The 12,922-nt window shown below is 46.2% G+C and overlaps 1 protein-coding gene across 1 annotated transcript in view; it reads right to left on the reverse strand.

Annotated features, from left to right (window-relative positions):
* The window catches only part of LOC122930815 (trifunctional purine biosynthetic protein adenosine-3-like), a 58,617-nt gene that overhangs the window by 17,478 nt on the left and 28,217 nt on the right, over positions 1–12,922 (reverse strand). The window contains exons 10-11 of the mRNA XM_044284437.1: positions 11,366–11,534; positions 10,518–10,749 (exon numbers count right to left, since the gene is read on the reverse strand). Of these exons, the coding sequence (XP_044140372.1) occupies positions 10,518–10,749; positions 11,366–11,534 (401 nt within the window). The remainder of the gene's footprint in view (positions 1–10,517; positions 10,750–11,365; positions 11,535–12,922) is intronic.

Genomic DNA, 12,922 nt, shown 5'->3' on the forward strand with positions numbered 1-12,922 from the left:
AAAACATGGACAATCTGAAGACCTGACAAGTTACGATGGCCATGCACAAGTAGATTTTGGAAGGACCGGTTGACTAAGTTGTATGTATGTGGTAATTCAAGCGAGCTGAAAAAATAATTAAATCAATGTATTAAAGGAGTACTCTCCCAATCCACATTTAAAGAGATTGTCTGGGCTTTTTCTATTGATGACCTGTCCTCGGGATAGGGCATCAATATCAGATCTGCGGGGGTCCGACCCAGCACCCCTGCCATCAGCTGTATAGGGAGACTGTGTGCACAGTGCGCAGGTGCCGTCTCCCTTCCTGTCCACTGCTGCTGTTCCATAGACATACAGCAGTGAGCGGGAAGAGAGAAGGGAGATGGCACGTGCCAGGTGTTGGACCCCCGCCAATCTGATATTGATAACCTATTCTCAGGAAAAAACCTGGACAACCCCTTTAACACCCATCAACAGGAAAGGTGAAAAATGTCAATGCTTGGGGGCTCCACCGCTATACCGTGGTATACAGTTGCAAGAAAAAGTATGTGAACCCTTTGGAAGGATATGGATTTCTGCACAAATTGGTCATAAAATGTGATCTAATCTTATCTAAGTCACAACAATAGACAATCACAGTCTGCTTAACCTAATAACACACAAAGAATTATATGTTACCATGTTTTTATTGAACACATCATGTAAACATTCACAGTGCAGGTGGAAAAAGTATGTGAACCCTTGGATTTAATAACTGGTTGAACCTCTTTTGGCAGCAATAACTTCAGCCAAACGTTTCCTGTAGTTGCAGATCAGACGTGCACAACGGTCAGGAGTAATTCTTGACCATTCCTCTTTACAGAACTGTTTCAGTTCAGCAATATTCTTGGGATGTCTGGTGTGAATCGCTTTCTTGAGGTCATGCCACAGCATCTCAATCTGATTGAGGTCAGGACTCTGACTGGGCCCCTCCAGAAGGCGTATTTTCTTCTGCTTAAGCCATTCTGTTGTCGATTTACTTCTATGCTTTGGGTCGTTGTCCTGTTGCAAAACCCATCTTCTGTTGAGCTTCAGCTGGTGGACTGATGGCCTTAAGTTCTCCTGAAAAATGTCTTGATAAACTTGGGAATTAATTTTTCCTTCGATGATAGCGATCCGTCCAGGCCCTGACGCAGCAAAGCAGCCCCAAACCAAGATGCCCCCACCACCATACTTCACAGTTGGGATGAGGTTTTGATGTTGGTGTGCTGTGCCTTTTTTTCTCCACACATAGTGTTTTGTGTTTCTACCAAACAACTCAACTTTGGTTTCATCTGTCCACAGAATATTTTGCCAGTACTGCTGTGGAACATCCAGGTGCTCTTGTGCAAACTGTAAACGTGCAGCAATTTTTTTTTGGACAGCAGTGGTTTTTGGACAGCAGTGGCTTCCTCTGTATTATCCTCCCATGAAATCCATTCTTGTTTAGTGTTTTACGTATCGTAGATTCGCTAACAGGGATGTTAGCATATGCCAGAGACTTTTGTAAGTCTTTAGCTGACACTCTAGGATTCTTCTTCACCTCATTGAGCAGTCTGCACTGTGCTCTTGCAGTCATTTTTACAGGACGGCCACTCCTAGGGAGAGTAGCAGCAGTGCTGAACTTTCTCCATTTATAGACAATTTGTGGTACAGTGGACTGATGAACAGCAAGGCTTTTGGAGATACTTTTATAACCCTTTCCAGCTTTATGCAAGTCAACAATTCTTAATCGTAGGTCTTCTGAGAGCTCTTTTGTGCGAGGCATCATTCACATCAGGCAATGCTTCTTGTGAAAAGCAAACCCAGAACTGGTGTGTTTTTAATAGGGCAGGGCAGCTGTAACCAACACCTCCAATCTCATCTCATTGATTGGACTCCAGTTGGCTGACACCTCACTCCAATTAGCTGTCACGGACGGTGTACAGGAAACAAGGCAAAACAACATGCATAAATGACTCGCTGGATCCAGAAGCTAAGGAACAAAAGGGGAACCCCTGTAGAAGACCTGGGACTTTCCCTGGCTGCTCAGCCTATGCATAGATCCGAATGGTGGAGGTATGCATATCCACGTACCTTGACTATATAATCCCTGAGCACCCTGCAATAGTGAGGGGACACGACCACCGGCTCCCTACACCAGACACGGAGGGAGTCAGGGTCACCTGGGATCCAGCAAACAGAAAATAACAGATAACAGTATAACACTTAACTTAGTAGAGGAGAGGAGAACCAGATGGGCATGCACACATACTCCAGGAAGAAATATAAGCCGCCCAGAAAAGCATTCTGGGGAAGAATTTAAAGGGAAACAATTAGTCCAACACATAACAGCTGAGAGAGGCTAATGAGAGGAGGAGCTGAATACCACAACACAGAAACTCAAGGGGGAGGTTCTGAAAGGCCTCTGTCAGAGCTTCTCAGCTGTCTGGTTGTGACAGTACCCCTCCCTCTACGAGTGGACTCCGGACACTCAGAACCCACCTTCTCAGGATGGGACCTATGGAAAGCCTTGATGAGACGAGAGGCTTTAATGTCCGTCACTGAGACCCACATCCTCTCCTCAGGACCATACCCCTCCCAGTGAACAAGGTACTGAAGAGAACCGCGGACAAGACGAGAATCCACAATCCTAGAGACCTGAAATTCAAGATTCCCATCAACCATATTCGGAGGAGGAGGCAAAGGCGAGGGTACAATGGGTTGAACATAAGGTTTCAATAAGGACTTATGAAAAACATTATGGATCTTCCATGTCTGAGGAAGATCAAGACGGTATGCAACAGGATTGATGACAGACAGGATTTTGTAAGGCCCAATAAACCTAGGACCCAACTTCCAGGAGGGAACCTTCAATTTGATATTCTTGGTAGACAACCACACCAGATCACCAACATTCAGGTCCGGACCAAGCACACGTCTCTTATCAGCCACACGCTTATATCTCTCACTCATGCTCTTTAGATTATCCTGAATATTTTGCCAAATAGAAGACAAAGACGAGGAGAATCTGTCCTCATCAGGTAAACCAGAAGACCCCTCTCCCGAGAAAGTCCCAAACTGTGGATGAAACCCATATGCACCAAAAAATGGTGACTTATCAGAGGACTCCTGACGACGGTTATTTAAAGCAAACTCAGCAAGGGACAAAAAAGAACACCAATCCTCTTGATTCTCCGCCACAAAACAGCGCAAATATGTCTCCAGATTCTGATTGACGCGCTCTGTCTGGCCATTCGACTGCGGGTGGAAAGCAGAAGAGAATGACAACCGAACCCCCAAGCGAGAACAGAAAGCCTTCCAGAATCTGGAAACAAACTGCGTGCCCCTATCAGAGACTATGTCTGAAGGAATACCGTGCAATTTGACAATGTGATCAACAAATGCCTGCGCCAGCGTCTTAGCATTGGGCAAACCAGGAAAAGGGATGAAATGCACCATTTTGCTAAAACGGTCCACCACCACCAGAATCACAGTCTTCCCCGAGGAACGAGGCAGGTCTGTGATAAAGTCCATGGACAGATGTGTCCAAGGACGGGAAGGAATGGGTAAGGGAAGGAGAGGACCTGATGGCCGTGAATGAGGGACTTTGGCACGAGCGCAAGTCTCGCAGGCTGCCACAAAACCCTCAACCGACTTACGAAGCGCAGGCCACCAGAATCTCCGAGCGATGAGATCCAGTGTGGCTCTTACCCCCGGGTGCCCAGCAAGGACCGTATCGTGGTGTTCTTTAAAAATCTTGTGTCTTAAAGCGAGAGGCACAAACAACCTCCCAGGAGGACAAAGATCAGGAGCCTCTGACTGGGCTGCCTGCACCTCTGCCTCCAATTCAGGAAAAAGAGCAGAGACCACCACACCTTCAGCCAAAATGGGACCCGGGTCTTCAAAATTCCCGCCTCCCGGAAAACAACGTGACAGGGCATCTGCCTTCACATTCTTAACTCCAGGGCGGAACGTGACAACAAAATTAAACCTAGAAAAGAACAACGACCATCTGGCCTGTCTCGGGTTCAGACGCTTGGCTGACTCCAAGTAGGCCAGATTTTTATGGTCAGTAAATACGGTAATAGGGTGTCTGGCTCCCTCTAGCCAATGGCGCCATTCCTCAAAAGCCAACTTGATGGCCAACAATTCCCTATCTCCCACATCGTAATTTCTCTCTGCGGAGGAGAGTTTTCTTGAGAAAAAGGCACACGGTCGCCAATTGGCAGGAGAGGAACCCTGAGACAAGACCGCCCCCACACCCACCTCAGAAGCATCAACCTCAACTATGAAGGGTAACGAAACATCAGGTTGCACCAAGATGGGAGCGGAAGCAAAACTCTCCTTGATATCAGAAAAAGCCTTACGCGCCTCTACTGACCAAGAAGAAAAATCTACCCCCTTTCTGGTCATACCAGTGAGTGGTTTAACAATAGAAGAATAATTCAAGATTAACTTCCTGTAATAATTGGCAAAGCCCAAAAAACGCATCAGCGCCTTTTGATTCTCAGGAAGCTCCCACTCAAGCACAGCGCGGACCTTCTCGGGGTCCATGCGAAAACCAGAAGCGGAGAGAAGAAACCCCAGAAATTGAATTTCTGGAACCGCAAACACACATTTTTCCAGTTTCGCATATAATTTATTCTCCCGCAGGATGAGCAAGACCTGACGTAAATGTTCCTTATGAGTTTTGAAATCGGGAGAAAAAATCAAAATGTCATCCAAATACACCAATACAAATTTTCCCATCAAATGATAAAAAATGCTGTTCACGAAATGCTGGAAAACGGCTGGGGCATTCATCAAACCAAAAGGCATAACCAAGTTTTCAAAATGGCCCTCAGGGGTATTGAAGGCCGTCTTCCATTCGTCCCCTTCTCTGACCCTGACCAGGTTGTATGCCCCTCTTAAATCTAATTTGGAAAAGACTTTAGCCCCAACAACCTGGTTAAATAGGTCCGGGATCAGAGGAAGCGGATAAGGGTCACGAATTGTAATACTGTTCAGCTCCCTGAAATCCAAACAAGGTCTTAAAGAACCATCTTTTTTCTTAACAAAGAAAAAACCAGCGGCAACAGGTGACTTCGAGGGTCGGATGTGTCCCTTTCTCAGACTCTCAGAGATATAAGCACGCATAGCGATCCTCTCAGGTTGGGAAAGATTGTATAAACGAGATTTAGGCAGCTTGGCGTCTGGGATGAGATTAATAGGGCAATCGTACTCCCTGTGCGGGGGCAAATCCTGAACTCCACTCTCAGAGAAGACATCCGAAAATTCAGAGAGAAAAGATGGTATAGTCTTAGTAGCAACCTCAGAAACAGATGTCATGAGGCAATTCTCTCTGCAAAAGTCACTCCAACCATTTATTTGCTTCACTTGCCAATCAATGGTGGGGTTATGCTTAGTGAGCCAGGGTAGCCCCAACACTAGAGGAGTAGGCAAACCGCTAAGGACGAAACATGACACATCCTCAACATGAGCATCACTCACAATTAAACGGATATTGTGAACTATGCCCTTTAATGATTTCTGAGAAAGTGGAGCGGAATCGATAGCAAATACAGGAATATCCTTTCTCAAAGCGCACACCTGGAAACCATGAGTTATCGCAAAGTGATTATCAATGAGATTGACCGCTGCTCCACTATCCACAAAAATCTCACAAAAAATGTTCTTGCTCTCTAGCGCCACCCTAGCCGGCAGGACAAAACGGGAACTACAAGCAAACGGAAAATCTTCAATCTCCGCCTCAATCCTGCCAATAGTAACAGACGGAACATTTTTAAAAGATTTTTTCCTCTTTGTTTCTTTATTATACCCAGAGAACTGCCTGAATCTCCTAGAGGGACAAATATTTGCCAAATGATTAATACCTCCACAACAAAAACAAACCCTCCCATGCGGGCTGAATCTTCTATTGTCAGAAGCAATCAACCCCAGCTGCATGGGCTCCTGCTCAGAAGGGGCTGACAGCGACTGAGACCCCTGCGCAGAGAATGGGACCGCTGCACAGTCCTGGGACCGAGTATGACAGGAAGGAGAGATCTCTCCTCTCTCTCTAAGATGCCTGTCAATACGAACGGCCTGAGACATAGCAGAGTCCAAAGAAATAGGCCTTTCATGAAAGGCAAATGCATCTTTCAATCCCTCTGAAAGACCATGGCAAAATTGACTTCGGAGTGCAGCATCATTCCAACCAGTATCAGCTGCCCATCTCTGAAATTCTGAGCAGTATATTTCTGCGGATTGTTTACCCTGGCATAGGAGACGTAGTCTAGACTCCGCCAGAGCAATACGATCCGGATCATCATATATCTGACCCAGGGCTAAAAAGAATTCATCCACTGAACGGAGGGGCCGTGCCCCCTCCGGCAGCGAAAAGGCCCAGGACTGAGCGTTACCCCTGAGCAGCGATATAATGATCCCCACCCTCCGTTCCTCATCACCAGAAGAATGGGGAAGAAGGCGAAAATGGAGTTTGCAAGCCTCTCTAAAACGCACAAAATTCTCACTACCCCCGGAGAACGTATCCGGGAGCGAGATCTTAGGCTCAGAACAAACTCCATGAACGCCAGCTGAACCGGTCACTTGAAGCTGAGAAAAAGTCCTGCGGAGATCAGCTACCTCCAATGAAAGACCCTGAAGGCGTTCAGCCAAAAGTGAAACCGGATCCATGCTTGAGACGGTTATGGCGGCTTATAATGTCATGGACGGTGTACAGGAAACAAGGCAAAACAACATGCATAAATGACTCGCTGGATCCAGAAGCTAAGGAACAAAAGGGGAACCCCTGTAGAAGACCTGGGACTTTCCCTGGCTGCTCAGCCTATGCATAGATCCGAATGGTGGAGGTATGCATATCCACGTACCTTGACTATATAATCCCTGAGCACCCTGCAATAGTGAGGGGACACGACCACCGGCTCCCTACACCAGACACGGAGGGAGTCAGGGTCACCTGGGATCCAGCAAACAGAAAATAACAGATAACAGTATAACACTTAACTTAGTAGAGGAGAGGAGAACCAGATGGGCATGCACACATACTCCAGGAAGAAATATAAGCCGCCCAGAAAAGCATTCTGGGGAAGAATTTAAAGGGAAACAATTAGTCCAACACATAACAGCTGAGAGAGGCTAATGAGAGGAGGAGCTGAATACCACAACACAGAAACTCAAGGAGGAGGTTCTGAAAGGCCTCTGTCAGAGCTTCTCAGCTGTCTGGTTGTGACATTAGCTCTTGGAGATGTCATTAGTCTAGGGGTTCACATACTTTTTCCACCTGCACTGTGAATGTTTACATGGTGTGTTCAATAAAAACATGGTAACATTTAATTCTTTGTGTGTTATTAGTTTAAGCAGACTGTGATTGTCTATTGTTGTGACTTAGAGGAAGATCAGATCACATTGTATGACCAATTTTTGCAGAAATCCATATCATTCCAAAGGGTTCACATACTTTTTCTTGCAACTGTATTCCCCAGCCCCATTGGCTTTGAATGGAGTGGAAGTGTGAATTCTCAACCGGTGCTGCATACTAATTGATTCATTCTCTCACTGTGAGTAGCGAGTGAGAGTGATCAGTGTGGGGTGCCAGTGTTGGGGGTAACCTGAAATCAGACCACCCAAAAAAGCAAGGGGGGTTGTAAGTGCTTGCAAACATCGCTGCGCCATCTCCCCACTGAACCTTCCAATGCCAGACAAACATTTTGTGGCAAATGCAGTAAGAACTAAGACTGTAGCAACCCTTTAAATAATTAAATCTAAGAATATTTATAAGAGTTTCTTCTGATCCAGATTAGAATGAGGTTTGTTCATTAAAGGGAGTCTGTCAGCAGTTTTCACCATGCTAAACTGCTGACAGCACTAGGTAGGGGCTGGAGAGAGCAGCACAATCATGCCTTTTGCAGAGCATTTAATATTATTAGTAGTGGGAATATGAAGTGTTATTCTGCCAGGTTCTACTAAAGCAAGTGCCCAGGAGGTGGAGCCTCACAATAAAGTGCTCTCTGCAATGAGCTGCTTCCCAGCCCCTCACCTCTGAGTGACAACTGTTATGTCTGACCAGGAGACCACTACAGCCACGACACAGAGCAGGCGGAGGGGCTGTGAAGCAGCTCAATGCAGAGAGCACTTCACAGTGAAGCCCTGCCTCCTGGGCACTTGCAGGAGCAAAATCTCGCAGAATAGAACTTCATATTCACACTACCCTGATAATAAAAGCTCCACTAAATATATCTTTGTACTGTTCTCCTTAGCTCTTACATAGTGCTGCCAGCAGTTTAGTATGGTCAAAACTGCTGACAGACCCCATACAAAATAGGTTTATTTTTTAGCAAAACCCTGAACTGAATGGTAGATTACTAGCAGAGAGAAAAACCCACCAGCTCCGGGGGGCAGAGCTGTATGGTAGATGGACTGTACAAAAAAAAAAAAAAATCATCAGCAAAGAGTCCGCCATGGAATTGACCTCCGGTGTGGATTTTATATCTTCACCATGTCAATTTATGCATATAACAAATCCGACGACTCCTCATCGACGGGGGTCTGACCATTGGGGCACCTGCCAATTACGAGAATGGGGGCCCATGTTCTCCAGTATGAATGCAACTTCCGCTCCATCCAGCCAGAGATAGCCGACTGCAAGCGCTCACCTATCTCCGGCTGTCCCATAGTGTTAAATGGGGCGGCAGACAAGCATGAGGAGAGCAGATAAGTTGTCTCAATGGAACAAGGCATTTAAAGGGATTGTTTGGATTCAAGTAAAATGCAGGAGAACTCAGTAGATGGACCTATAATAAAAGAATAGATTATTACTTACCGCTACTTTCAGCTGTAGCGGTGATGTCATGCCAACATGGGACCGCTGCAGCCAATGTACTTCAGTACACCATTGAGGCTAGTGGTTGGTCGCAGCGGTCACGTGTCCTCACTGCTTCAGTCAAGAAAACAGTGCCCTGCCGAGATCGGTCAGGTAAGTAATCATCTAGTCTTTATTACAGGTCCATCTCCTAAATTGTCCTGTCCCCTCTTGAAACCGGACAACCCCTTTAAAGGGTTTACTCATTCACAGCTGTACTACAGATCCATAACATGATGCCTAAGGCTGTCATGTACCTCCAGATACAAAAGCACTGATTGATCCAACACATGAAATATTACATCGATAATCCCCACTTTAAGAATAAAAGGTAAAATATGGTGCTCAGAGGCGCTATGCAGTGGCACATAGAGTGCCTACAGGTCCAAAATATGTACTATGAGGGACTATGTCAAAAATGGTGTTCCCCTATGCCAGTCTTTTGATGCCCAGTGCACCAGAGTGAGATACGACTAATTTATTAAGAGGCAAATGCCTCTTAGGGTGCCCTCACACGTGGCAGAATTTTTCACCAGAAAATCCACAGGTGCAGATTTTTTTTTTTACAAAGTTGTGGATTTTTTGGTGTGGATTATCCACGCAGATTTTATTGTGAATATTCGTGCAGATTTTATTGTGGAATTTGCCACGTAGACTTTTCAGTTTCCCATTTTATTGAAAGGAGAGATTCTCAAAGAAAATCCGCAACACAACATTATTTGTCCGGAATGTAAATTCTGCAGCGGAATACAATGCAGGGATAGACGATTTTCAGCCCAATAGGATAACATGGAGGAGCTCTTGACGTTGTGGATTTTCTGGCGGAAAAGCTTAAGGCAATTTGCGGTCCCCAATGCACTGGCAACGTCCATGCTGTGGCCGGGACTGATCGAGACCCATTCAACTTGAATGATCCGTCCGCACCGCAAAAAAATAGAACAAGTTCTATTTTTTTGCGGTGCCGAGGCACAGACAGAAACACCACGGAAGCACTCCGTAGTGCTTCCGATCTCCGCGATTGCAGACCCAATCATGTGAATGGGTCCACATCCGTGATGCGGAGTGCACATGGGCCGGTGCCCGTGTATTGCGTACCCGCCGTATGCGAGCCGCACTACGGCCAACGTTTCTGGCGCAAGTTATTGTAAATAAGGTGGCCATGCTAAGCGCCTACTTTCCAATTAAGCGCTGCCCCTTTTCTCACCACTTCAGAAAAGTGGAGAGAAGCTTAAAAAGATGCAAACTATGGCGCAAGAATTTGCGACTTAATTGTGGTCCTAAAGCTTCAGTAAATGCCCCACTCTGGAGAGTCAATGACTGTGGCATTAGCCCTGATCGTTCCGTGCTTCTTCCATATCATAACCTTACTGGTTCCCCCTGTACGGCTGCTCCACAAGTCTTACCACAGAGTCATATATTTTCCAAAACTGGTAATCCAGAGGCCACGATGGAAAGTATGAAAGTTCATGGAAGGAAGATGGAATAAAAGCCACTGAAGATAACTCCATGATGGACACACATGGAGTCCTGCATAGCGTACACTGGCTGACGACACCAGCTTGGAACAACATTTGTAGCATTTTATTGTGACCCAATGCAAATTACAGATTCAAATCTACATAAAAATGGTCCACAGTGGATGATTCTCTGTAGTCCCTGCAGGTCCTCCTATACACACCTGTGCTGCTTCAGATAAGCAATGGCTCGGAAACCAATGTCCTTTCTGTACACCGCTCCGGAGAACTCTATGATGGACACTCCTTTGTTGGCCTCTTCCAGAGCAGAAAGTAAATCCTTCCTGACAGAAGTCACTGTGAGAACACGCCCCCCGCTGGTGACCACCTTTCCGTCCTTCAGTGCTGTGCCGGCATGGAACACCTCAAGACCAAGGTCCTTAGCGTTTGAGAGTCCTGGGAGAGAAACCACAATTGGTCAAGTGGCTACTATGGGACTCAAATCCAAGAGAAAAAGGACTGTCAAAAATGGACAACCCCTTTAAGCGAAGCATTTTCAGTCATGCATTTTTCGATTAAAACGTCCGACGTGTCACTGCATGTCAATAGTTTGTTAAAACGATGATTGTGCTTCAAAAATATGAAAGGGTAATCATCATTTTAAGCAACCTCCTTTTTTTTTGATGAATCGGTGCAGAGACCCCAACCAATTGTTAAACAAGGGGGGGCAATAGTGAAATCTTTTTCCCCAGTTTTGCTCTATTCAGGTCTACTAGCAAGGAGTGTATGGACTCCTAGAAAGTCCACAAACTGATCCAGGGTCAGATTCTGTATTATACTCCAGAGCTGAACTCACAACTCTGCTAGTTGTAACTGGAAATGGCCAACAATATATAATTGACAGCTTTTATTGAAGTCCCCCTTTGGTATTACAGGAGACTAGAAGGGCAGGAAGAGTAGTATTCATATTTAGTTATTCTAACCCTGGCATCAAGCGACTAGTGTTTCCAGCCAGGCAACATGGTAACAGGGATAGTCAGAAGGAATAAAACTAATAATGACAAACTTGTACCTGTGATTTCCAGGCCCTTGTTATAGCTACCAGGATAGCCTCCACTGGCCATGACTACAGTAACGGCAGCGTGGTCTTCTAACCAGACTGGCATGGAACCAGCAAGCCGTCCATCGACAGTGGCCTGGATAACCTCATAGAGGTCGCTCTGAAGCAGCGGCAGAATTACCTTCAAGACAAAGATGAATCAGGAACGGTTAGAAGCCGCCTGATCAATACATACAGCATAAGGGCTCATGCACACAAATGTATTTTTCTTATTTACAGGTCCGTATGCGGAACGATTCACGTTAACGGGTCCGCAAAAAAAATGGAAAGGACTCTGTAAGCATTCCGTTTCCGTATGTTAAAGTGCAAATATGGAATCCATCGAGTCTGACCTATGCATATTTGTCTTAACTGTTTAGTTGAGACCTTGTCCATGTCTGTCTGATGAAATGAGCAACGAAACTGGTGTGGAAATGTTTGTGGAAAGCTTTGTTCCTTTTATCTGATAGACTGGACACAGAAAACATGTCTACAGGGTATTGTCCTATGTATTTGACAATGAGTAAAGGAACAATGATCTGTTGGGAAAGGTGTGTGCGCAGGAGAGTTAGCATTGTCTGCGCAGTTTGTCTTGGGATTCTGATTTATTATCTGGCCGCTCCAAAATAACAAAGGAAAACCAAGATATGCCAAATGACCATTATGGACTGCGTATTCTAGCGTCATTCCATTAGGGGGTGAAGCTCTTTGGTTAAGGCGTCATGCACACGGACGGTTCCTGTCCGTGGCCGTATTGCAAACAGCAGGTCCGCAATACACGTGCACCACCGTGTGCACGCCCACATCACAGATGCGGATCCATTCACTTGAATGGGTCTGCAATCCGGAAGATCGGTGCGGAATGGAGGCACGGAACCCTGCGTGGGTTTTCTCTCCGTGCATGCACTACTTTTCCGCAGTGGGGACCGTCGGATGCGGATCGCGGACCCCATTCAAATGAACGGCAGCCCTACTGTCGGTGCCCGTTGCATTGCGGACCGTGTGCATGAGGCCTAAAACAGTATAAAAGCTGGACTGTTTCAGCAAGCCATTGGAGTTCATCTATGAGATAGACATATCGAGTCTCTGACGGCTCTCGCTGAACCGGACTCCCCAGCGGATGCGTGTCCCCATCAGATGATGCTAAACTCAATTGGTGATGTAAGTACCTTCATTCTGGATGTAGTCAGGACTGTAGATGACGTGTGGTTGTAATTATGTAGTTAGTAGTTGTTGTGTTAGGTCTTTTGTCTAAGGGTCCATTCACACGTCCGTAGAATGGGTCAGGATCCGTTCCGCAACGTTGCGGAACAAACGCAGACCCATTCATTCTCTATGGGGCCGGAAGAGATGTGTGCTGTTCGCATCCGCATTTCCGGAGCGCGGGCCCGATCTTCCGGCCCGCGGCTCCCGAAAAAAAATAGAACATGTTCTATTATTGCCCGCCATTGCGGCAGGCGCAGTGAGGGAAGGACATTCGCTGGCAGCTGGCTTCCTCACTGCGATGTATTCAGCGTTCTTCCCTCACTG

The sequence above is a fragment of the Bufo gargarizans genome, chromosome 3, assembly GCF_014858855.1.
Source record: "Bufo gargarizans isolate SCDJY-AF-19 chromosome 3, ASM1485885v1, whole genome shotgun sequence".
Lineage (NCBI taxonomy): Eukaryota > Metazoa > Chordata > Amphibia > Anura > Bufonidae > Bufo > Bufo gargarizans.